Raw genomic sequence first — 27,365 nt, forward strand, 5'->3', positions numbered from 1 at the left:
TTCTTTCTTTTCTTTTCTTTTTTTTTCATGAAAGTTTTTTCATACAACATAAAATTAGTTTATAAAAAGATTCATTAATTAATAATGACACATTAGAAAATATCTTCTTTTTTAAAAAAAAAATTTAGAAACTAATATCTTTTATTTTATAAATTAAATTTCTTTTTTTATAGGATAAAATTAAATTTATTTTCAACCTTGATGCATAATTTAGTAAATTCTTTTGGCTTTAATGGTGGAAAAATTATTTCGATATTTGTAAATACATCATACAAATAAATATATAATTTAAAAATAGAAAAATTATTTTAAATGACAAGACAATTGAAAGTATTTATAAATAGTAACAAAATATCATAGTGACCACAATTGTAATATATCGCAAATAGATAGAGAAAATTTGCTATATTTATAAATATTTTAATTCATTTTCCTATATTTAAAAACAACCTTATGAGAATTGTTTTTTTTAAAAAAAAAAAAATAAAATCATGTACCTATTTAATATTGATATGGAATTCTTTTTTATTTATGCTTATCAATTATAGATTAAAGATAAACCATTTTTATAGTACACTTTTCTATATGTGTGTTCCATGTGATTTTTGTTGATATATTTGCCTCCTTTGCTCATTTTTTTTTTTTTAAAAAAACATCCATTATAAAATGGTTAAAAAGTAATAATAGCAATAAGAAAGACCTTAAAATCATAGAAAACCTATGCATTTGTGATTAGATACATGAAAAAAAAAAATATTTTTTAATAGTAGTAAGAATTTAAGAGTTATGAAACTTTTATTTCAATTTTTTTTTTTAATTTTCATGAAATATCATTAATTTCTTTAGAATAAATAAAATGAAAAATTGTTTACATTCATTAATTTTATTTTTCATTTATTCATCAATGATTATAAAGTATTTAAGCACTAAAAAGTGCTCATATAATTGTTTTAGTTAAACTTAGATGTGCAAAGAACTTTTTTTTTTTTTTAAGTTGGGTATATATTTAGTTAAAAAAATAGGATATTTAATTATCTTTATTGCTGTAACTTCTTTAAAAAATAAAGATTATTATCTAATAAATGCAATAAATAAAAGTATAAAAATGACAAAGATGATAATGAGAATAAGAAGAAAAAAATCTCAATTTAATTGTATTTTTATATATTTTTTATAACAAATATTTTAATATTAAAACTCTTATTTCATTTGAAGAAGTGAGATGTAGTATTTCAAAATAGAGAAATATGACATTTTGAAGGAAAGAGATAAATATAAAGACCAAAAAAAAAAGAAACAAATATAATAAATAATGACAATAATAAAAAAAAAATTCCTATAAAAACAAAAAATTACATTATGTTTGTCATTCATAAGTGTCTTTCATTTATGTTTGAATGAGAGAGACATTCCTATGTTTGTCATAAATGTCTTTCACTGATAACTGTTTATATGAGTACTGGTAAATAAGTTTTATTTATGTTGTGGATGGGCCATTAGTACATCTATCCGTAATATACTGCATATGCATATATTAGTGAGCATTGAGCAATTTTATATGTATGATTATTTAATTATTTGATATTTCTATTATCGATTCAATGTTTTTTCGACTATGGATCTTAGTTTGGATAGCGTTAGAGATATGATATCACATCTGTCAAAAAGAACATATTAGTTGAACTCAATAAATCTAAAAACATAAAATATAATTGAAATTGTCTATCAAATAAGCTCTTAAATACTGGTTGATATAGTCTTTCTTTCTTATAAAATGGTTCGATAAAATTTTAAATATAGAAAAATTAACTAACTTATTTACAATTTAGTCTTTAATTAGCTAACTTATTTATAATTTAGTCTTTCTTTCTTATAAAATGGTTCGATAAAATTTTAAATATAGAAAAATTAACTAACTTATTTACAATTTAGTCTTTAATTAGCTAACTTATTTATAATTTAGTCTTTCTTTCTTATAAAAAGTTAAGAATAAAATTTCAAATATACAAATATAGGCAGTAAAATTTTATTATATTTGAAATTATTTCTAGCAATTTTGCCATTTTGTCAGTATTAAAAATAATGTTATAATATGAAAAAGGGTCGATTGGATAAATGACTAAAATAAAATGATATTTTTAAAAAATGGTCAAAACAGTTTCAATTTGCAAAAATGGCCAAACAACTATTTTTTTTACTTTTTAGAATATAAAATAGACAAATATACCCTTATTTTCCAATCCCTACAATTTTTATTTTTAAACCAATCTAGTAAATAAAAAATAAAATATCTAAATCTTAATTACCCGACTAAAAATCTCCTAAAATTTCTAAATTTGAGATAATATACTAATTAAACAAATTAAAAAAAATGATGTTTTAAAAAAAAACTCATGAGATTCGGTGTTCATGATAGCCTCTAAAGAAAGTAAAGTAACCTACTAAAAAGTGGGCCACACAAATACGTTGTAACATCTAAAATTTTGTAGGTTAATTCTTGCAAAAAAAAATGAAATCAATCGCCATACAAATACTTTGTAACAATAAATTAAATCTTTTGATGGAAATACTATATTAGGCAAAATGATTTTCTATTAGATAACTTAGTGTATGATATTTATAAGACATTGAAAATCTTAAATGTTGGAATAACAAAAGGTAAATAAATAGTGTAAAGAAGACTCTAATAGATTTAGAAAAACATGTAAATACTTAATATTTGCACATTTAAAAATCACTTAAAATCTTAAAAAAAAAAAATAGTGCATGCAAATACTCGATATTTACAATTCATAAAAATCTCGAGGGTTAGAATAACAAAAACCAAGAGAATAATGTAAAGAAGAGTTTAATAATTTGAGATAAACATGCAAATACTTAGTATTTACAATGTTCCAATGGAAATCTTCTATCAAGAACACATTTTATTTCTAGAGAGAGAAACCAGATGAGATTAGGAGAGCTTTCGGGCCCTCAAATTTGTCCAACCCTTCAATTTGTCCACAATCAAGCATTTGACAAAAATATTCAGTGATCACGGTGTACTTTTTAACTTTTCCTTGACCCTACAGAACCCAAACCACTCATCTTACTCCATGCTATTGAAAACGATCAGCAAAATAATATATTGATGAAAAAAGGTTGGGGTTATCCACATCGACTTTCCTATTGGATATTATCCTATATTGTTAGTCGCTAGCATTGTTTCCTTTTGATAGAGTATATAAAATTTGGCCTTAAGATTATTCATCAAGAAAGAAGATGAAGATAGGTGGAAAATTATACAAATAATACACTAAGGGAGCATTTGGTCTACTGGGTGGAATTAATGTGAAATTTGGATATGTGTTGATGCCAACGACAACAGACAATAGAGGTAACTAGTGTAAGGCAAACTAGGAATTTATTGAAGACGTTTTTTTTTATTATTATTAATTTTTAAATCTCTAATATTTAAAAACAAATAATTAGCAATCAAATCTTAACAAAATCTAAGTTGGATGAGATATGCACTACAAGAAAAATGAGCTCTCCCGACGCCTAAATCGGTCATCGGGAGCTCGATCATCGAGAGACAGGGTGTCTCCCGACGAAGTAAAACATCGTCGAGAGTTTTCTGACCCCGTAAAGAACCGTCGTACTTTTGCTGAGGTTCCAAAAAAGTTTATAAAATTGGCTAAGAGTCAATTGTTGGTAAATAATTATAAGTTTATTCTTTCAGAGTAAATTGTAGACTAAGAGTGATGAACATCATCTATGCTAATTCTTCCTTCATTTTTTTGTAGCCTCATTTCGAACTTGATCTATCCAGTCAATGACTTAACCATTTTATAGAACATCAAATACAAAACTCCTTCAAGGAATTTAGAGCAGATTTGCACAGACATTACAGGAAATGTGGAGATCCTCAGCAAGCACGTGCCAACTTGTCTAGCTGGCTTAAAAATAGGCCAGAAGATTGGTATTTTTTGTGTGACTGCTTTGAGAGTGAAGCATTTCAGGTTAAAATAATTTAGGGCATGTATCATTTACTGCATTTACTATTATAGAATATTTGTTATTTATTTTTTTGTTGAAAGGTAGGAAATGTAGGAGATGAACAGGAAGAATAGAGAGAAATTACCGTTCGACCACGTGGGCGGATCGAAGTCATTCATGCAAATTCAGGCAGAGTTGCAGGAAAAGGAAGGTCGAGAAATAGGACATGTTGACCTATTTAGGGAACCACACTCTAAATGTGGCAAGTTCGTGAATGAGGCAGCTGAAAATGCACATGTAACCTTTTTTGTTTTATTATCGTGTTATTTTTAATTAGGTATGATTACTACATTATTTAGTTGTCTAATATGTTGCTATCCTACAATTATGGTAGCAAAGTAGTTAGCTATCCTGCAATTATGGTAGCAAAGTAGTTATGTCTTAAGTAGCTTTATGATAAAGAATTGTTGGCTATCCTGCAGTTATGGTAGCCAAACAACTAAATTTTGATGTGCTTTTTGTCGTTTTGTGTGTCTTTGTGTGTTTTTTGATGTTTGGGAGGTTTCATGTTTGTCGTGGGGGGTGGGTAGAGTTTGATTATACTCGTTTTGTCGTTGAACTTGGAGTTCTTGTGTGTTTATGAATGTTTATGAAGTTCTAATATGTTATGGAGGTGAGTTGAGATTGATTTAAACCATTTTGGGGAGAAAATTTGAGTTTTATGTGTGTTCATTCTTGTTTATGAAATTTGTGTATTTTTTGATGTTTAGGAGTTTTCATGTTTGTCGTGGGGGGTGGGTAGAGTTTGATTATACTTGTTTTATCGTTGAATTTGGAGTTCTTGTGTGTTTATGAATGTTTATGAAGTTCTAATGTGTTGTGGGGTAGGTTGAGATTGGTTTAAACCATTTTGGGGAGAAAGTTTGAGTTTTATGTGTGTTCATTCTTGTTTATGAAATTTGTTTGTTTTTGTGTGTTTTTTTATGTTTGGGAAGTTTCATGTTTGTCTTGGGGGTGGGTAGAGTTTAATTATACTTGTTTTGTCGTTGAACTTGGAGTTCTTGTGTGTTTATGAATGTTTATGAAATTCTAATGTATTGTGGGGGTAGGTTGAGATTGGTTTTAACCATTTTGGGGGGAAAGTTTGAGTTTTATGTGTGTTCGTTCTTGTTTATGAAATTTGTGTGTTTGTTTTATGTTTGGGAGGTTTCATGTTTTTCGTGGGGGTGGGTAGAGTTTGATTATACTCGTTTTGTCGTTGAACTTGGAGTTCTTGTGTATTTATGAATGTCTATGAAGTTCTAATGTATTAGGAGGGTGGGTTGAGATTGGTTTAAACCATTTTGGGGAGAAAGTTTGAGTTTTATGTGTGTTCGTTCTTATTTATGAAATTTGTGTGTTTTTGTGTGTTTTTTGATATTCGGTAGGTTTCATGTTTGTCGTGGGGGTGGGTAGAGTTTGATTATACTTGTTTTGTCGTTGAACTTGGAGTTCTTGTGTGTTTATGAATGTTTATGAAGTTCTAATTTGTTTGTGGATGTTTTTGTTTATGAAGTTTGAACGTGTTGTGGATAGATGATGACATTTGAATGTTTTTGTTTTATTGTAGAATGTTGTTCGGAGATGAGGTTAGACGATTGTTCAAGATGTTGTGTTCCAGATGTATTCCAGACGTTGTTTTCATTTTATGTCTTCTATGTATTTGTGAAAACAAATTTCTTTTATTTAATATCGACTTTGTTTTATTCTAGGATATTGTAATTATTTATTTATTTGTTATAGTATGGACTTTGTTTTCATTGTTTTATTTATTATGTGAATCTATTTAATTGGTTAATTATGTTTTACAAGTTATTCCGATCAAATTTTAAAAAATCACAAATTATAAATTAAAAATATTTAAAAGAAAATTTTCAACTAATGAAGGAACTCCCTGCGCATATATTACTGCGTTGGGAGTTCCTGTAACTCCCGACGCATAAAACAAACCGTCGAGAGTTCGAGAACTTTTGACGCATGAAACAAATCGTCTGGAGTTCGAAAACTCCCGACGCATAGAACAAGGCATCGAGAGTTAGTCGAGGAACTCCCGACGCCCTATACATGTATCGGGAGTTCCTTGACTAACTCCTGACACCTTCCTTTCATGCGTCAGAAGTCCTTCTCCCGATGGGTTTTTTCCGACGATTCATTATTCATCGGGAAAGGCTCTCCCGACACATTTTTCACCCTTTTCCGGCGATTTGTGAAGTCGGGAGAAGTTCGATTTCTTGTAGTGATACTTAATTTATGAAGAGATATATCGCACACGTAATTGAAGCAAGATTGAGAGGGCAAAATTGGAAAATTTATCTAGGGAGATAAGCCCTTGGCCATAAATTAGAATTCAAAAAATGACCATTTTTCAATTGGGTGTTTCATTTTGGCCATTTCATTTAATTTCTCAAACAAAACAAAAAAATGATGACCCAAAATGGCATCCGCAGTTTTTTTTAAAAAAATTATTTGTTTTGTACAAGAATTATGGAAATGGGAAACTGAATCTTCAACCTCTAAAAAGTTCATATCAACTAAAGCTGACACAGTTTGGAACACAATTTTTCCATTAAATAACAATCAAACAAAACTCTTATTAAACACAGTAGTTAAATTCGAACTATAGTATTACATCAGTAATATAGATCATACAATATAATCGAAAGAGTCTTTACCTATCCATTTTCCATCTATCTATTTCCCCCAAATTTTTGGTATAAAAATAAAAGTGTACTAAAAAAATTGATTATAATAATTTATGGGTTTAAATCTTATTTTGATTCTCTGAGTTTGAATCTTGTTCTATTTTGGTCCTTAAACTTTCAAAAAACTTCATTTCTAGTTCTTGAACTTTAAAGTATTTACTTTGATCCTTGCTATTATGATTATATTAACTTCTAAACATAATGATGAGATGACTTGTATTTTTTTATGGTTGGGTGACCAAATAAGTTATTCATGCTAAAAAAATCTAGGGTTTTAGTTTTGAATTAGGTGGTAAAATAATTTTCTATAAGAGATCTTAAAAGTCATTTTGCGTCAAACATTTTGGTTGTTCACTAGACACGTTGATTGCTGATATTTTACTTCACCTTCATTTTGTTCAACCCATGCTAGATCCAATTTCATTCTTAAATATATTTTATCTTTAAAATGTTAACATAGTCCTAACAATAGAAACCAAAATAAACACTTTCTAAAAGTTCAAGATCTTAAATAGATGTTTTTAAAAGTTTAAGAACCAAAATAGAATAAGGTTTAAAGTTTAAGGACTAAAATAGGATTTAAACCTCATTTATGTATCCAAAACTTATGTGAGTACTTTTGGAATTCTATAATTTTGAAACACTATTATGAATTGACATGAAAAAAAACTTTAAAGTTCTAATGGAATGTAACATAACTTATTTATATAACTTTTAAACTCTATTACCATTGATAGATTTTGCTATATTTATAATTTATTAAAAATAATACTATCAATTTAATTATTAGCCATAAAAGTATTTTCCATTGTAATTATCCTATATTTTATTTTGGTTCCTAAGATATATTTAGTTGACAGTCATAATTATGTTTTATGTTTTCAGATTCATTGATTTCAAGAAATATGCGTTTTAACAAACAATCTAGATTCTATTTCTAAAAAATGGTTTCAAATTCTATAATCCAAAAAATATAAATTTTGAAAGCAATATTTTTATGCTGCTGTTGTATCTAAATTTTGAATTTTGAATTTTAAAACGTAGAATTATATTAAATAAAGATAAATGGTATAGAAATACAATATTCCTGATACAAACACATTTCATTTGTATTCACGATACAAACTCAATTCATTAAGTTCAAATATGTATTATAAATTATATAATATAAAAAATAATTATATAAGAAAATTAATATAAAACATGTTCATAAATTAATTAATGGGCTTCTTGCAGATTTGGCAAAATAAGCTTAAAAAATTAGGTTCATTGCTCAAACTTGTTAATTTTGAAAAACTAGCAAAAAGCAAGCTCAACCCACTTGATGTACTTGATATATTTGATATACCTGATACACTTGATACCTTTGATACACTTGACACACTTTTGATATACACTTGATACAATACCAGAATATACTCTTGATATACTTGATACATTGCTGATGTCAAGGAAGAACAAATTGCCTCGTCAGCAGATGACAAGAAGCCATGTAGAAGCTGATATAAATGCTCTTGTTGGTATCGCTGGTGTCGCTGATGTGTATACTCTCGCTGATGCTGATGTGTATGCTCTTCTAACAACCTCTGCCATATAATTATTCTCTACCAGCTGTACAGAAGATTCGTTAGTTATTTTTTGTCCTTATTCTAAAACCTAAGTGTATATATCTATACATCACTACCCTGTATTACGTGTGGGGAAAAGATTTAATATACGAAATCAAATATACAGAAAAGGGAATAGAAATTGCTCTCCTAGATCTTCATCTTCTGGGGTAACTTTTTCTTCTTCAAGCTTATCTCATACAGCTGCTCGACTTGGTATCAGAGCACCAGGTAAGCTATGGAAAATAAACCCTCTACAAACTTTTTCTCACCTATTTTTTCTGGAGCTACCAGCAGTGGAAGCATCACAAGTCCTCCTCTAAATCAACTTCTCAACCAAGTGACATCCATCAAAATGGATAGGTCGAACTTCTTGCTTTGGCAGAATCTTGCATGGCCAATTCTAAGAAAATATAGATTGGAAGGTTATCTAACTGGAGAAACTCCTTGCCCAGATCGTTTTATTCAAATTCCAACCAGTGGTCGATCCGGTGAAAGCTCCAGTACAGATCCAACCACTGTCTCAATCCCTGATATCGAAATGCAATCAAATCCAGCTTATGATGCCTGGATAGTAGTGGATCAGCTTCTTTTGGACTGACTTTATAACTCAATGAACCAGGAGATAGCAACACAAGTGATGGGTTTTCAAACCTCCAAAGAACTCTGGGAAGCAATCCAAGAGTTGGTTGGAGTCCAATCCAGAGCTGAAATAGATTACCTCAAAAGAATGTTTCAGCAAACTCGTAAAGACGCATTGAAAATGAGTGAGTACCTTGCTATGATGAACGTTTTGCTGATGGTCTTGCCCTTGCAGGTTCCCTCATCTCCTCCTCTTATCTGACTTCACAAGTGCTAGCTAGTCTTGATGAAGAGTATAACCCAGTTGTAGTAGCAATCCAAAGCAAAGAAACAACATGTTGGTCTGATCTGTAATCTGACCTGCTGTCATATGAGAAAAGGCTTGAGTATCAACTTATTGTTAAGACAGGAATTACTGGAATAGCTAATGACTCACTCTCACCCAGCCTACCCTCAGCCAACATTGTGCATAATCAGTCCAATCCTTCAGCACATACCCCTCGAAACTCTTATGGATATACACAACCACCAAATTTTAGGGGTGGAGGAGGTCGCAACAGGGGTCGTGGTCGTTGGAATAATGCATCCACAACTAGACCAACCTGCCAAACATGTGGAAAACTTGGGTATACAACTGATGTTTGCTACTTCAGATACAATAAGGAGTTCAACAACCTCAGACAAACTCACAACCGTATTGAATGTACTCAACTCCCACCAAATCGAAGTCAAGAACAGAACACCTCTATTCTTCTTACTCATTCAGCGGTAGCTTCACCTGAGTCAATTGCTGACCCCAACTAGTATGTAGACAGTGGGGCGTCCTCACACATCACCAGCAATTCAAGCTTCCTCCAATCCTCATCTGCCTACACAGGTAACGACAAAGTAGTGGTTGGAAATGGTAAATCCCTTCTTATATCTCGCTATGGATATAAAAATATACCTCCTAGTTCTGGTGTTCTGTCATTATTAAATATTCTTTATGTGCCTGCCATAGTTAAGAACCTGGTAGTGAACTTGCCAAAGACAACAATATAGTGGTTGAATTTCATGCTGACTTTTATGTGATCAAGGACAAGAAGTTAGGAGTACCAATCCTGAAAGGCCGGCTTAAAGATGGGCTATACCAGCTGAAAGATGTCAACCAGTCTATAAATAATGCACCAATTACTTTAAGATTGTCAGATGCTCGCTTGACTGCTCCATTCAAAGAGTTCTCACGTCAGTCTGCTTTTCAAACCAGCAGGACAGTAACCATAATCTTCTCCACAGGTGATTTGGCCATCCATCCCCTAAAGTTTTGTCAAAAGTAATTAGTGGATGTAACTTACAAATTACTGATAATGAGAAGTCATTTTGTCAGTTTGGAAAGTCTCATGCCTTACCCTTTTATGACTCTCTTTCCCATGCAAGCACACCTTTTAAACTAGTGCATACTGATCTATGGGGGCCAGCCCCAATGCTTTCTGCGGATGGATATAGATACTATGTGTTGTTTGTTGATGACTGTAGTCGATTTACTTGGCTATACCCGTTAAAATAGAAAAGTGACACTGCAATTGCCTTTAAACACTTTCAAGCCTTTGTTCTTAATCAATTTAACAAATTCATTCACATGTTGCAAATGGATGGTGAGGGTGAGTACAAAATAGTGGCACATTTAGGTGATCAGCTTGGAATTCAAATAAGGGTTCTGCCCCTACACTTCAGCACAAAATGGTCGAGCTGAACGTAAACATCGCCATGTGATTGAAACCGGTCTTACTCTCTTAGCACAGGCTAAGATGCCACTGCACCTATGGTGGTATGCCTTTTAAACTACTATTTATCTTATTAATTCTCTTCCCTCTCCTATCCTTCAGGGTCACAGTCCCATGGAAGTGTTACTTGGAAGCAAATTGGACCTACTATCTCTAAGAGTTTTTAGGTGTGCGTGCTATCCACACCTTCGTCCATACCAGCACCATAAGTTTGCCTTTCACAGTAGTAAATGTGTCTATCTTGGCCCTTTCTCAATACACAAAGGTCACAGATGTCTTACTGAGGATGGGAAGCTTATCATCTCTCGCCATGTTATATTTAATGAAGACAAATTTCCATTCCAAATAGGCTTTGCTAACCTTCAAATCTCTACTCCCACAAATATAGCTCCATCAATCTCCACATGGTTCTCTTCACCTTCTGTCCATCCATCCTCTTCACAACCCTTACCTGAAACAAATCCCTCTATCCAACCTCAATCTTCTCACACTTTTCCTACACCAGCCACAAGTTCACCTTCCCCACATCCTAGCCCATTACTGTCTCCCTCAACTACTTCTCAATCCCCTACAGTGTCACCTTAACAACACCTCTACCCTCCCCTCCACAGCAATCCCTACAACTTACCACTCAACCCCTCATTGGCACTCATCCAATGATCACCAGAGGGAAGGCTGGTATTTTCAAACCCAAGGCTTGGGTTGCTGAACGTATTGAAGACCTTACTCAGAGTGAACCAACTTCAGTCTCTCAGGCTCTTACAGTTCCACAGTGGCAAGAAGCTATGAATGAAGAACTTGCTGCACTGCAACATACAAATACCTGGTCACTGGTACCTCCTTCATCTGATCAAACTGTTGTTGGTTNGGTCTATCATATCAAACGTGATGCTCAAGGCCTTGTTCAACGGTATAAGGTATGTCTTGTTGCCAAAGGGTTTCATCAACACCCTGGTTTTGACTATTTTGATACATTCAGTCCTGTTGTTAAGATGTCTACTGTTAGAATTGTACTTACTTTGGCAGTGTCTCATCACTGGCCACTTCACCAAATTGACTTCAATAATGCCTTTCTCAACGGCAAGTTGAAAGAGACTGTCTATATGTCTCAACCCTTAGGTTTTGAAAGCAAAACTCACCCACATTACGTTTGCAAGCTCAACAGAGCTCTCTATGGTCTCAAGCAGGCTCCTCGTGCGTGGAATGATGAACTCAAAGCGTTTCTTTGTCAACTCGGCTTCAAAGTAAGCTCCCTAGACATTTCTCTATACTATATTCATACCTCATCCTCCATCACTCTATTGCTAGTCTATGTAGATGATTTGATACTCACCGGCAGTGATCCAACTCACATCGATCATCTTGTTGCCCGACTGCATACACAGTTCTCTCTCAAAGATCTAGGATAGCTTAACAAATTCCTTGGTGTCCAAATCTCTTATACACCCTCCGGCCTACATCTGCATGAAGCTCAATACATAACTGATCTTCTCTCTAAACTAAACCTCAACTATATGAAACCTTGTCCAACCCCTGCAGTACCTGGCACCTCTCTGTCCCTGAGCATTGGAACACCCCTTCATGACCCATTTCTATATCGCAGCACGGTTGGTGCTCTCCAATACCTCACTAATACAAGACCGGACATTGCCTTCATTGTTAATAAACTTAGCCAATTCCTCAAAGCTCCTACTGATATTCACTGGTCAGCCATCAAATGTGTGCTTAGATATCTTGCAGGGACTTTCCACTTTGGCCTAACCATCAACTGTGACACTTACCTCAATTTAACAGCCTATTATGATGCAGATTGGGCCTCAAATATTGATGATAGAAAATCTACAGCTGTTTATTGCCTCTATCTTGGATCGACTCTCATTTCTTAGTCATCTAAGAAACAAATGACAGTGGCTCGTTCCAGTACTGAGTCCGAGTATCGAGCTATTGCTCATGCTACAACCGAGATCATTTAGGTGAAAAATCTGTTAACCGAGATTGGTTTCTCTCCAAAGGGTATACCTGTTCTCTAGTGTGACAACATGGGTGTAGGTGCCTTAGCTGCCAACCCTGTCTTTCACGCATGAACTAAGCATATCGAAATAGATGTGCACTTCATCCATGACCTTGTCCTTCAAGATCAACTTCATGTTAGACATGTACCCTCTGCAGAACAATTGGCAGATTGCCTAACTAAGCCTTTACCCTTTGATATATTTGTCTACCTTCGAAGCAAGCTCGGACTAAAGGACTTACCCTCTCACTTGAGGGGGGATGTCAAGAAGAACAAATTGCCTCGTCAGCAGATGACAATGAGTCATGTAGAAGCTGATATAAATGCTCTCGCTGGTGTATATGCTTTCGCTGGTGTGTATGCTCTCCTTGGTGTGTATGTTCTCGCTGATATCGCTGGTGTGTATGCTCTCGCTGGTGTGTATGCTCTCGCTGGTGTCGCTAGTGTGTATACTCTCGCTGATGCTGATGTGTATGCTCTTCTAACAACCTCTGCCATATAATTATTCTCTACCAGTTGTACAGAAGATTCGTTAGTTATTTTTGGTCCTTATTCTAAAACCTAAATGTATATATCTATACATCACTACCCTGTATTACGTGTGGGGAAAAGATTTAATATACGAAATCAAATATACAGAAAAGGGAAGATAAATTGCTCTCCTAGATCTTCATCTTCTGCTGCAACTTTTTCTTCTTCAAGCTGATCTCATACAGCTGCTCGACTGCTGATACACACTTGAGCTATTGATAGACACTTGATTCACTTGATATACTATTGATATACAGTTGAAATGACTGGTTATTTAAGTGTTTAAAAAGATCACAAAAATGATGTTTTTGAAACACTTTTTTCTCTAGTTATTCCAAACACGTCCAAATTATTAAAATGAGTATACTAAATTGAGTGTTAATGAAATTTAGGTTGAATATCCTTAGCCTATTGTACATTTGTACTTAAAAATGAAAGAAACAATATCGTTTAAAAAGGGGAAAAACACTACAAAAGGGATAAAAAAATATATAGTAAATATAAAAATTAAATTGAGTAAAAACTAATATTGCTACAAACAAAAAATACAAAAAGTATACAAATCAATAAGAAAAAACACAACCGATAAACTTTAATTGTGGTATATTAGTTGATTGATATACCAAAAAACGTGGGTTTGTTAAAAGGGCAAAATTGGAATACAAAATAAACTAAAACTTAAATTTGAGAATTTTGTCATATCTGCAATTTTCCATATGTTAAAGAGACACCCGTAATTATATATTTTGGATTTGTTTTTTTTTTTTTTGAAAGGTATTGTAATTAAAGTGTGGGGTGGAGGAATCGAATCTCAAACCTTGAGGTCGATAGTATGAACACTAAGTCAGTTGAGCTACGCTCTTGTTGGCATATATTATATATTTTGGATTTGCCACCCATTGCAAATTCCCTTAATTAATGATAGTTTATAGTCAACCTAATATTTAGTGGATAATTACAACGAGTTTTGTGGTTTATAAATATAGTATTTAAAACACATTTAAAACGATTATTTGAATTGGAATCCAATTTATGAATTTGCTATCAAACACACATATATAAAAACATGAAATGCAACCCTTTTTTCATTGAATCTCTTGTTTCCATTTTTTTTTTTCAAATCTCTTATCAAACATGCCATAAAATTTCAAATATATTCTATTTTGTTTATTTTGATCTTTAAATTTTAGGTTATCCTATTATAGTCCTGAAACTTTTTAAATGTCTTTTAGTCACTAAACTTTTAAAAAATAATAATTTTATCCATACCTCTATAATTTGATTTCAATAAATTAATCACAAAACCTAAAGTATAATTTTAAGTGTGCTACTAAACAAAAAAGTTCTAAATTATGTGTAACATGGTAACATATGCATGTATTCAAACCACATGGATTAACAATCGAATATTGAATAAAAAAAAATTTATGAAAAAAAGAGCAATAATAAGAATCAAAATAGTTAAATTTAGGTCTCATTTGATAATTGTTTAGTTTTTTATTTTTTGTTTTTGAAAATTAGGTCTATTTTCTTCCAATTTTCTTACCATAATGGGTTCATATTTCTTAGGTAAAATAGTTGAATTTTTAGTCAAAATTAAAAAACAAAAACAAGTTTTTAAAAGGGTTGTTTTTAAATATCGAAAAATAAACCAAAATATTTACAAATTATGACAAAATTTTGGAACTATCAATGATAGACGCTGATAGATACTTATAAACTTCTATCAGTATTTATTAGTGATATTGATAGACACTGATGGAAGACTATCAGTGTCTATTATTGATAATTCGAAAATTTTGCTATATTTTATAAATATTTTCAACAGTTTTACCATTTGAAATAATTTTCCTTTTTAAAAACTACTTTTAGTTTTCAAAACTTGATTTGGTTTCCAAAAACATGGGTAGAAAGTATATAACAAAAGAACAAATTTAGATTTAGAAGAGATGTTTATAGGTTTAATTTTCAAAAACTAAGAACTAAAAAACAAATGGTTACCAATTGAGATATTTTTTTTAAAAAAAAGTTTTCTATATGTTGGTTTTCTTCTATGGATTAGACTGAAACAAAACTCAAATCTCAAATGTGAAAGAAAAATATATGAATCTAATATAGAACACACAAGTCAAACACAATGTTATAACCATACAATGACAAAAATGCAAAACTAAAAGATAAAAAGAGGTAGAGAGCCACAAAGATTGGTAACCCAAATTCGATGCAATATTCACCTACTCTGAGGGACGATGTGTTTGATGAAAAGAAACTTCATTAATATAAGAGTTAAGCGATTGCAACAAAAAGTACTTGTTTGTTAGATTTCTTCTACAGTAACTAACATACAATTCACTCGGTAGTGCTTAATTTAGACTCCCTCCAAACTTAAGATCTTCTCTCTACTACTACAAAACTCTTTCCAAGTCTTTTGAGATCCCTTCAAATAAACTCACTTAATCTCCCTTTAAGTATGAGAACGCATCAATACACACAAACTTAAACTCCCTCAAATATAAAAAAAGCTCTTAAGCCCAGTCACAATGACTCTTGGCAACAACCTCATAATGAGGTTCACATGATTTTCTTTGCAATGAAACTTAAAGCACAAAAATAATTCCCATACATTAAAGGGCTAATCCTTAAAAGAACAAAGCACTTGATATATATTAGCTGCTTCAACATACAAGAATCTTCTTCGCAAGAGATATGGAAAGCATCATTTGCAAATCCGAAACATACAAGTAAAGTATTTTCGGACGAAGACTACATAACATAAAACAAAGTACTTGACATCCATCCGAACAAATTAAGACAGACGAACTGTAATAACAGTAAAATTGTAACATTTTGAACCTTAAGGATCAAATTGAAACTATACTTAAAATTTAAAGACGAAAAATATAAATTTTCCGTATAAAAATATTGGAAACAAATACGACATCCTTTAATCGTAGTCCACCAACGTTGAAAAATGAAAATAATGTATATGGTGTAGCATGCCATACCTGTATGCATATGATTCTTGTGAGTTAGTCAACTTGAAATATCATTAAAACTTTGCATTCAGACCTCTCTTTTTCTATACCATCTTTGCTTGTGCGTGTGAATTTATTGCTTATCATTTTATGCCCTTTTAAGAGATTTATATTTAAATTAATGTTTTGGTTCTAAGAAAATACACCACACAACCACAAAATAACATTAAATTAAAGCCATCTCTTTTGCTTCAAATTTAATGTTTTTATTTTTCCTCTTTTTGCATTGCAAACCCCTAACCTTTGCTTAGCCTAGCAGCATGCCTTAATTTCCCTCAAGTCAGCTCCTTCATAGAGACACAATAATATTTCAAAAAATCCCTGATTTACCCCTTTGACCTTTTGAGTTATGACATTGATTAATTAAAATTATGTAGAAAACAAGTTTTGTGAAGTGTCCCAAAGCAATGAAAACCTTCTTTTTTAATTAATTTTTAGGGTTATTGACCTAGAATTCAACAACACTCTTTTCCCTTCCTTTTACCCATCTTTCTCGCATTAAGTCCTACTATATACATCAAAGTCTCCCTCCCCTAACTTCCTACCCCTCTCTCTAAAAAAAACTCTCATTTTCGAAAAAATCAAATCGATCAACATACGCCTTTTCTCTTCGAAACTTCCACAGGCAAAGCCATGGAAGTTAAGAAAGTAATGCTCGTAATAGCCATAACCATGGCTATATCCATCACACTCACCATGAAGAAATTTGAAGAGTCGTCGACGACAACAACAACAGAAACAAAAACATATCAGGCAGAGACAACAACGGCCATTGCCGAAGACTCTTCGACGACAATGACAAAGTTGGAGCCGTCGGGAAGGCTGAGCCGATTCTTAGCGGAGAAAACGAGAAACCCTAGAGCGGCGAGCCATTGCCACAAGAACAGGAAGATGTGCGAGAAAATGCATGGAAAAGGGTGGGAATGTTGCAACAACAAGTGCGTGAACTTGATGAATGACAAGCATAATTGCGGAGGATGCAAGAAGAAATGCAAGTATACGGGGGAGTGTTGTCGAGGACAGTGCGTTGATGTTGCCTATGACAAGCGCCATTGCGGGCGTTGCGACAACCGTTGCAAGCGCGGTAAATTTTGTGTATACGGCATGTGTGAGTATGCATGATATATTCAAAATATTATTCTTAAGACAATTATTACAAAGGTTTCTTTTACCTTATCCATTATTTCAATGGATTATCTAATTAATCATCTTGAATTTTCTTGTTAACAAAAAAAAAAAAAAAAAAGCAATTTGAAAAAGTTTCAAATACAATAAAAAAGAATCACATAATTTATTTATTGTGGTTCTTGTCAAAGTTGAATTAAAAATATATATTTAAAATAAGAGTGGTGTTATACAAAAGAAAATTAATTAAGTATTATTTTGTGCCATTGTTTTTTTTTTTTTTTTGGTTGATTAGGGAGGATTTATTTGTAACTAAAACATGTTATTACATGCTTCACAAGTATATATACCATTTTTTTGTTCTCATTTATCTTCATATTGTGTGATTTTCTTGTTTGATCTGGATGTGACAATTTTTTAAGGAATGAATAAATTTGTTATAATTTATTAGCTTAAATTTGTTGATTTAATTCTAATATAGAAACTACACAAATGTGGCCAAATACAAAAATAAAGTTTTTTTTTTTTCCAATTTGCTTTCAATATTCATTGTGGAGAAATTGAATCTCCAACTTTAAGACAATATAAATTATGTGTACGAATATAGATAAATGAGCATACTTAAATAGAATTAGAACTATAGACTTTACTAAATATTATGTATATTTCTTCCGTCTATAATATATGTCTTGTACATGATGTTATATTTGCATATAAAATGAGAATTAGAGAGAACAAAGAGAAACCTTATGTTTCAATTTTTTTTCTAGTAAATTTGATCCTATGGTAATTTGAAAAAAAAAATTAAAATTTAGATTAAAATTTAATCTCTATCACATATTTCATAAAACTCATAAATAATCTATATAGAAAGAATTATATACGATGATTTTATCAAATCATAGGAACTATAAATTTGGGGATCAAATTTTGTAAATTTATTTTAGTAGACCAATGTATAGAGTCGAATAGTTACTCTATTATTCTACATTAGGTTCTAAAAAACTACAATTTTTTAATATTATTTGAAAAAAAATATATTTTGAGATCGTAATAAGAAAATTTCAAAATTAAAATATTTGTTTCTTGTTAATCATATTTGGTTAACACTTAAAAATTATTATTTTTTAAGTTAACTTAAGAAATAGCATAAGAACAAATAAGCTTACTTTAAAAATTTTGAAAATATTATAAACATAAATATTATTGTACCTAAATTTCGATACCTACTTTCACTTCATTCAAATTTTTTATTCATAAAATGAAAAGAAGTCTAAAAAAATTTTTGGGATCCCCTCCTATAGAACCTCTCATAATGTCCCATATCTATATTAAATTAAATATGATAAATCGACATATATTATATTTTACATCCATTCGCATGTTTGAATCTCTATTTCATCATTATTTAAATTTAAAAATATATACTTTTAAGAACTATATAAATACGAAATCAAATTAATAGACCACATGAATCGAAAAACTCGACTCCAATGGATAATATTTTATCTAGAAATAGAAAAAGAAAAACGGAAAAGTTAACTCTTTACTAATTAAAATTTAATTTTTAAATTTTTCTTTTGACAATAAATTATTTTTTACGTTTCAATTTCTAAAAGTAAGAATGAAAAAGTAATTCAAAAACTAATTTTCCTAATTTTTAAGATTTGGCTAGAAGTTGAAAAATGTTCGGGAAATCATATTGCAAATCGAAAATCTTTTGTTGTAACAATTTTTTTAAAATGAAAAATAAAATACATATTCAACAAGCTTCCAATTTATAATAATAATAATAATACTTTTGTATGAGAATTCCTTTTTTTTATATACATAAAATTAAAGGAAATTATTTCAAATGATAAAACTATTGAGAATATTTATAGATATAGCAAAATTTTAGAACTATCAACGATAGACGTTGATAGACAGTAATAGACTTCTATCAATGTCTATCAAGTCTATCAATATTATATTCTGTAAATATTTTAGTTCATTTTTCTATATTTAAAAACAGTCCTAAAACTAATAAAAGAATAAAAAAAACCCACAAAGGGTACATCGTTCAGAAAAATAAATATATAACTTTTCTAGATTAACAAAATCTAAAAAGAACAAACTTTTTTCAGAATGAAAGATCAAACCATTAATTTTTAAATAAATCTTATGAATTGAGCTATGTTTGATAATTCAAATAGCTTTTATATCAACTTCATTCTTAAGGTTATAGGTTCAAATTTATCTTATATTTTTAAACAAATTTAAGCGTAGATGTTCGGTCAAATGTATCATATAACTTTATGCCAATTGGATTAAGTAATAGGCTACAAATAGCTACTTGTTTAATAGGTAAAAAAAAAAAAGTTCACATTAAAGGGTTTGCTTGCAAATGTGCTATTTATAGTATGCCTATGCGCCTAAGCCTAATTTTCATTACAAGCCAAAGTCCAAAATACTTTATTATTTTTTAATACCCAAAGGTCCAAATTCCACCAAATAAACAGTTGTTCTAAATGTTTGCTTTACGAAAAAAAGTAATAAAAATTGAAACGTAAAATAGAAGCTATACACAAAATATGATAATATTTATCAGCCAAGTTCTCCATCTTGAAAATTGCATGAAATCACATGCATTTTCCCTCGAAACATGCTCCTTCTCACATGTACTTTTACCTTAATATAAGGCAAAGCAAAAGAACAAAGACCCTTTTGCCATAACTTATATCTCAATGTTTCATTATTAGTACATATATTTATGCAGCTGTCCAATCACAAGTTATCACGTGACAAATTCTTATATATATATATATATGATTGAAGGGATATATAAACAATGGATACAACCTGGACTATATAGCAACTAACATGAGTAACATTTAGGGTATGTTTAAGAGTGATTATAAAATATTCAAAGGTACTTTTGATGATATGAGGATTGCATTTAAAAGTGTAAAATTGAATATTAAATTAATTTCTAGTGATTAAAGATGTGTTTTGGAGGGATTTTGAATATGACAGAAATAACTTTAACCCTTTTAAATTACTATCAAACATGCACTTAGTGATAATTGACATTTAGGGCCTGTTTGGCTTGATTTAAGATAAAAATATTTTTCAAAAACTTATTTTTGTTTAACCACTTTTGATAAAAACTGATTGAAATACATTTGAAAAACTATTTTGAGTTGATTGAAATACATTTGAAAAACTATTTTGAGTAGTTTCGGAATACTCCAATTTCTTCTCAAATGATTTATTTTTTCAATTAAACACTTGAAAATGTATCGCAAACACACTCTTAATCTTAATAGTTCAGTCTTCTAAAATGTCAAAATCAAAAAGTCCATTTTTTTTCCTTTAATATAGTTTCTAGTTGCCCTTCGTTTGTTATGATATGCAAATGTGTATTGGGTTTTTTTAAAATTGTGTTAAAATTATTAGGTAAATTTTTAAAAATGGAAAAAATATATGGATACTAGTTTTACAAATACATATGCCTTGGACTTAATATTTCAAGTTTATCTTATCATATATGAAAATTAATTTTCTCTATTACAAAGTTATAGGGTATGTATCAAATGCATTTTTTTCTTTTACAATATCAAATGCATATTTATACTTACATGAAAACAGATTATTCATATTAAGTGAAGTAATAAGTGGTTTCTTAAACAAATTAATAATTATTTTTCTTAAAGTTTACAAATAGTTATTTAAGTAATTAACTTCTATTTGGACGAAAAAGAAATTAATTTTTAAGTTTAATATTAACCATGAGTTTAACTATTTCGTCTTTCCCATCATATTTTTATTTTTTGAAGAGACCATAAATACTTTTACCCAATTTCATAAAATATGTGAGATGGTTTTAATTTGTAATTTGTAATTCACGTTACATTCGGTACAACTTCAATTTAGGATAATTGTTCTAAATTTGCTGAAAATATTTTCAAATATAATAAAATGTTTTTATTTATCAGTGATAGATCGTAATAGATCATAATAGATATCTATCATCGGTACTAATAGATGTCTATTACTGTCTATCACAAAAATTTATTATATTTGTGAATAAGTTAGCTCATTTTTCTTTATTTAAAAATAACCACTCAATTTCATTATATATTTTTATTGTACTAATAGTATTTGATATTTCCATTACACCCATGCTTTCAAATAGGAATTAAAGGAGTTTTTTAATATTGTTTTTAAACATTTATTATAATTATATAATAAATTTGAAACTTAAATTATTGCAGTTTTGTAGATCTCACATTTTGAGAATATTTCTCTAAATCTCGCATTTTCAAAATGCGAGAAATTTTATAATATTAAAAAAAATTATTCAGAATCGTTTTGAAAATACGATGATCAATTAAATTGGTTGGAGGCGGTTGGAGGCATGGTTTAGTGTTAGAGAGGCTTCTATTTTAATGCATTAAATCAATTGGATGCGCATCGTTTAAAAACTAAATATTCATTTAAAACTCTATCTTAAAAATTGAAAACTAAATATTCATTAAAAGCTCTACCTAACTTTAAGTGAATCTAAAGCTTAAAAGGATTTGATTTTAAAATAAATATGAAATTAATTTATTTTTACGAGTGATTTTAATAGATTTAATTCAAAACTATTTTACCAAATGCAAATAACGATTAAAAATGTGAGGTGCTACTGAACAACAATATGAAATTGTGGAGATGTTTTAGAATAATTGTTTTACAAAATTTTATGCTTCTTCGCATTTTTAAAATGCGAGCATATGTGAATTCAATCCTCTTATTTTTAAAAATGTGAGGTTCTGCTAAACAACAATATGAATAATGAATTTGATTTTATACGATAATGAATTTTATTATAACATTAACATATAGGGACTATTTAGGACGCTAAGTGAGATAGGATGTCTAAAGTTCACATGTTTGTGGCGTTCATATATCTATGAAGTTTATATATTCATATATTTGTGTTTGGGGTGCAAAATTATTTGATATGAGTTTATATATTTGTGTTTTGGATGCAGAATTGAGTTTATATATTTTGGGTTTCTAGTGCATTTTTTGAATTCTAAATATCTGCTTTTATGACAACTATTTTTGTTTTGAATTTTTTTATTCAATAATTCGACACATCTTTATTTAAATAAATATTGATTGCAATTTTTTTCTTTTAATTTTTAAAGCTAAGTTTCTTTCTTTTTTCTTTTTCTTTTTCTTTTTTTTTTGGGTAGTGAACAACAATTAACATATTACATTTCTTGCATAAATATGGTTAAATAAATTGAGAAACCAAAGAGAAATCAAAACTTTTTATTTCTAGCTAATTTTTCTCTATAACTTTCATTATCATCTTCTTCTTTTTCTTCTTTTTCTTCTTCTTCTTCCTATTGTTGCTCTTTATTTTTACTCTATCATGAATTTTTTTTTAATTGAATCTACTCCATCATCTTAGCCGCCAATGGAATGTCACCACATTTTTTCAACAATTTCACTTTCAACTCCTCCAAATTTGGAGGATCATAGAGAACAAATCTCCATTTTCAATTATTCTTGCTAGAAAATGTTATAGGAAAATATATTCATTTTACGGTTTTTTGTTATTTCCATACTTTTCAATTACATACATTTTTTTCGTTTAAATATTCTAATCACTCATTTGATATGTTAATTCAATTAAATACAAATATATTTACAAATTTTTACATATAAATATTTCACCTAATGTAAACAAAATAATATTATTTATATAATCAACAATCCTACAACATACTTTTAAAGTCATCACTCTTATAATAGTCGGAAGTGGTTGTAGAAGTTGATTATTGAAGATGATTTTCGCTGGAGTTTGTAATCGGAGGTGATTGTTGGAGCCTGAAATTGATCGCATGAAGGTGATATTGGAATTGGTCGTCAGAGTTTGTCAATAGAGGTGTTTTTCGGAGCCCAAAGTTGGTCACGCAAAGGTGGTCGTCGAAGTTGATTATCGAAGATGATTTTCACCAGAATTTGTAGTCGGAAGTGGTTGTCGAAGTTCGAAGTTGGTCACGTGAAGGTGGTATTAAAGTTGGTTATTGAAGTTTGTTGTCGAAAGTGATTGTCAAAACCCCAAGTTAGTTGTCGGAGTTGCTCGCTTGAAGGTGGCCATTGAAATTGATCATCGAAGGTGATTTTTATTGGAGTTTGTAGTTGGTGGTTTTCGGAGTTGGTCATCAGAGTTTTGTTGTCGAAGGTAGTTGCTAGAGTCTAGAATTGGTCATCGAAGTTGGATCACCAGTGTTGTCATCGGAGGTGGTTGTCGGATCCTCGAATTAGTCATCGAAGTTGGTCACACAAAAGTGGTCGTTGGAGTTGTCATCGAAGGTGGTTGTTGGAGCCTGGAGTTGGTTGCCGGAATTGTCATCGGAAGTGGTTGTCAAAGCTCAGAGTTAGTTCCCAAAGTGTGCCAGCAATAGTTACCAATAAACTTCTCTAATAGTTTTGTAATCTCTTTGATATTTTGATACTTGACATGTACATAAAGCATATATCTTATACTCTTTTTCTACCATTGCTTCTTCTCTTGGTTTGTTTTTCTTCCTCTCTCAACTCTATCTAAAGTTTGGTTTCATATGGTATAGGTAAGTATATAATAGGAAAGCAACATATAACTCTCAAACCCACCACTTCCCCACAAATCTCTATCCTAGGATTTTAATTTTTAAAAATCCTATAATTATTCATTAGTTTCAAACGACCACATTTTTCACACATCCATAAGTTGGTTCATGTAAATGCACTATAAATAACATAAAAACTTATTCTTTTCAGCATCCGTTGTTACTAGCTACAATAAAACATAGCATTATTATGGCTTTGATTTCAGCCACCATTTTTACACTTATCCTTCTTGCTTGCATCTTACATTTATTACTATGCAAAATCAAGGCAAAAAATCTTCCTCCTGGTCCAAAAGGATTTCCCATTATTGGTAGCATCCATTTATTAAAAAAACTTGTTCATAGAGATCTTCAAAAATTATCTCAAACTTATGGTCCCATTATGCACATGAAATTAGGGTTTAAATCCACCATTATCATCTCTTCTCCTACTATTGCCAAGCTCTTCCTCAAAACCCATGACCCTATTTTTGCAAGTCGTCCAATTTCTCATACTTCCAACCAAATGTCTTTCAACAGAAAAGATATAGCCTTTGCTCAATTTGGCCCTTATTGGCATAATATGCGTAAAATATGTTCATTTCAATTGCTTACATCTCTCAAAATCGACTCTTTTTCATCAATTCGAAGGCAAGAACTTGGTTTGTTGATTGATCGTCTTCGAGAGGCTGCGAAAAATCATAGTATTGTGGATCTTAATTCTCAAGTCTCTTCTCTTATTGCTGGTGTGATTTGTGTAATGTTGTTTGGGAAGAAATTTGTTGATGAGGAGTTTATGGCTGCAATACATGAAGTCACTTTCTTGGCTGGTGCTCTTAACTTGGGGGATTTTATTCCTTTTATTGCCTTTCTTGATCTTCAAGGATTAGGTCGTCGTTCCAAAGCTATTAGTAAGGCCTTTGATGGATTTTTAAACACGATTATCGAGCAACATGTCGAGTTTAAGGACCAAAATAACACTAAGAGTGGGCTTTTTGTGGATGTTATGTTGGATCTCATGAGGTCAGAAAAAACAAAGTGCCAAATTGATCGTACGAGTATCAAAGGCGTAATGTTTGTAAGTATACTTTAAAATTTCATTCAACTAAAGTTGGTAATTCGTTAAAGGTCCCATGCTCAAACGATGAAAATTCAAGTATTGAGTACTTACTCTTCTTATTGTCTATGAACTTTTTAATTACAACTTTTCAATAGAATAATTTATTTTTTAAAAAATAATCCATGGGAACCTTGGCCTAGTCCATAAATTAAATGAGGAATTTTGTAGAAATAAGAATGAAATGGGGAGCGAGAACGGGGATAGAGAATTCATCTCCAACTCCGTCCTGCCCCATCCTGTGTATATCTCTATTGGTAATGTATGAAATCTAAAATTAATATCAACCCAAAAACGATGAACGTAAATAGATATATCATCTTTATCACAATCTTCATTATTTCGCTCACATGGAAACCATATTTTGTAGGACTTGATTGTTGGAGGAGTGGACAGCACGAGCACCATAATCAATTGGGCATTATCCGAGCTAATCAAGCATCCCCAAGTAATGAAGAAAGTCCAAAAGGAATTAGAAGAAGTGGTTGGTTTGAACAGAATGGTGGAAGAATCAGACTTGAACCAATTGAAATACTTGGATATGGTCATAAAAGAGACCTTCAGAATGCATCCACCAATTACATTAATCCCTCGCAAGTCCACCGAAGATTGCAATGTCAACGGCTACCATATTCCTAAAAATACACACACATTGATAAATGCATGGGCAATTGGACAAGACCCAAGTACTTGGTTTCAGTCTCATAAATTTTTTCCAGAGAGGTTTGTTGATAGCCAAATAGATATCAAAGGGAAAAATTTTGAAATGATTCCATTTGGATATGGTCGAAGAAGTTGTCCCGGAATGCAATTAGCGATGACTTTGGTTCGATTGATTGTGGCTCAATTGGTGCATTGCTTTGATTGGAAACTTCCAAATGGTGCATTGCCAAGTGAATTAGATATGACGGAAGAATTTGGTTTAACTTGTCCTAGAGCTCAAAATCTTAGGCTCATACCTACCTATCGTGTTCGTATTTGAATTTATTTCAATTCAGTATGGATGTAATTGTTCTTTTATCTTTATGAAGAAAGTTAAAATATCATTTCGATCTCTGTACTTTAAGATTTGTTGAATTTTCGTATTTGTACTTTTGAATATTCAAAATTTTACAATCTTAAATTTAGTTTTTACTTTTATTTTATGGTGGATTTTTTTTTAAAATTTTTTTTTAATTATCTATTAACATTCTTACATTAAATTTTAGAAACATACTCGTATATATGATAATTTTTTATTATTACTTCACCATTTTTTCTATTAAAAGGTTAACTTTGAGAGACTAAATGAAAGATTTATATAAATTTATAAAATTAAACAATTAAAAATTCATAGATTAAAATTGAATAAATTATATAGTATAAGTATGGATGGAACATTATCGAGGCTTTCTATCAATCAAATAATATTTATATTTACTATCTAGCACTTCAACTAACAAGTAGTATCAGTAGCAAGACCAAGTCGAGCCACAGGGAGCCCAAGATAAAACCTTTTTAAGCTAAATCGGACTTTGTAAAGCAATAAAAATGGAGGGGAGGAGTATTGAGTTTAAGATGACAGAAAAACTAAATTGCATGAATTTATAGTGCAAAAAGTAAGATAGATTGAGAGTGATACACGAGATTACATTCGCCAATTAAGAGGTTGTTGGGCTATCTAGGAATTAATTCATTGATCTATCGTGCAAAGATTCATGGGTTTTCTAATTATCAAACCTAATTGACTATCTGGAAAAGTCAGACATATTCCTTAGGAAACACCAAACACGGATGTCGATTCCCAAATTAACTAAGTATTGTCATGCAAGCCTATTCACTTAGCTTAAGCCCATGGATTTATTAGAACATCATATTAAATTGACTAAATTTAACCTCACGTATTTCTATTCCCTAGGTTTTATTATCTTTCATTACTGGGTGATCCTAGGAAAGCTGGCCATTGAACCATAACCATAACTAAAACCCAACGCTATACAAATTGAACATGTCATGGTTACAATTACGAATAACTACAATATGCATAGTGCCGACGAACGAACATACGAATATTAACGATTAAGTTGTCAGTTTAATCTACTAGTATGCCCATTCTAGAAGTTCAATCAAGGAATAGAAAACGAGAAGAAACAAAGAACTCAAGAACAATACATGATAATCTCCTTAAACCATAGAAAATCGTCCAATCAAACCTCAAAATCGACATTTGGACCTTTAACCTTCATCACAACATGAATCCTGAT

At 30.8% G+C, this 27,365-nt stretch overlaps 2 protein-coding genes across 2 annotated transcripts; both read left to right on the top strand.

Annotated features, from left to right (window-relative positions):
* Positions 1–16,881: 16,881 nt before the first annotated feature.
* LOC120089976 (stigma-specific STIG1-like protein 1) lies at positions 16,882–17,370 on the top strand. Its single transcript, XM_039047431.1, has one exon. It carries the CDS (start codon positions 16,882–16,884, stop codon positions 17,368–17,370), a length of 489 nt encoding a protein of 162 aa, XP_038903359.1.
* A 6,846-nt stretch (positions 17,371–24,216) lies between these two features.
* Positions 24,217–26,623, top strand: LOC120090568 (cytochrome P450 71AU50-like). The gene is made up of 3 exons (XM_039048296.1): positions 24,217–25,083; positions 25,493–26,087; positions 26,553–26,623. Exons 1-3 carry the CDS (start codon positions 24,217–24,219, stop codon positions 26,621–26,623), a joined length of 1,533 nt encoding a protein of 510 aa, XP_038904224.1.
* Positions 26,624–27,365: the final 742 nt, after the last annotated feature.

Source organism: Benincasa hispida, chromosome 11 (genome assembly GCF_009727055.1).
Source record: "Benincasa hispida cultivar B227 chromosome 11, ASM972705v1, whole genome shotgun sequence".
In the NCBI taxonomy this organism is placed as follows: Eukaryota; Viridiplantae; Streptophyta; class Magnoliopsida; order Cucurbitales; family Cucurbitaceae; genus Benincasa; species Benincasa hispida.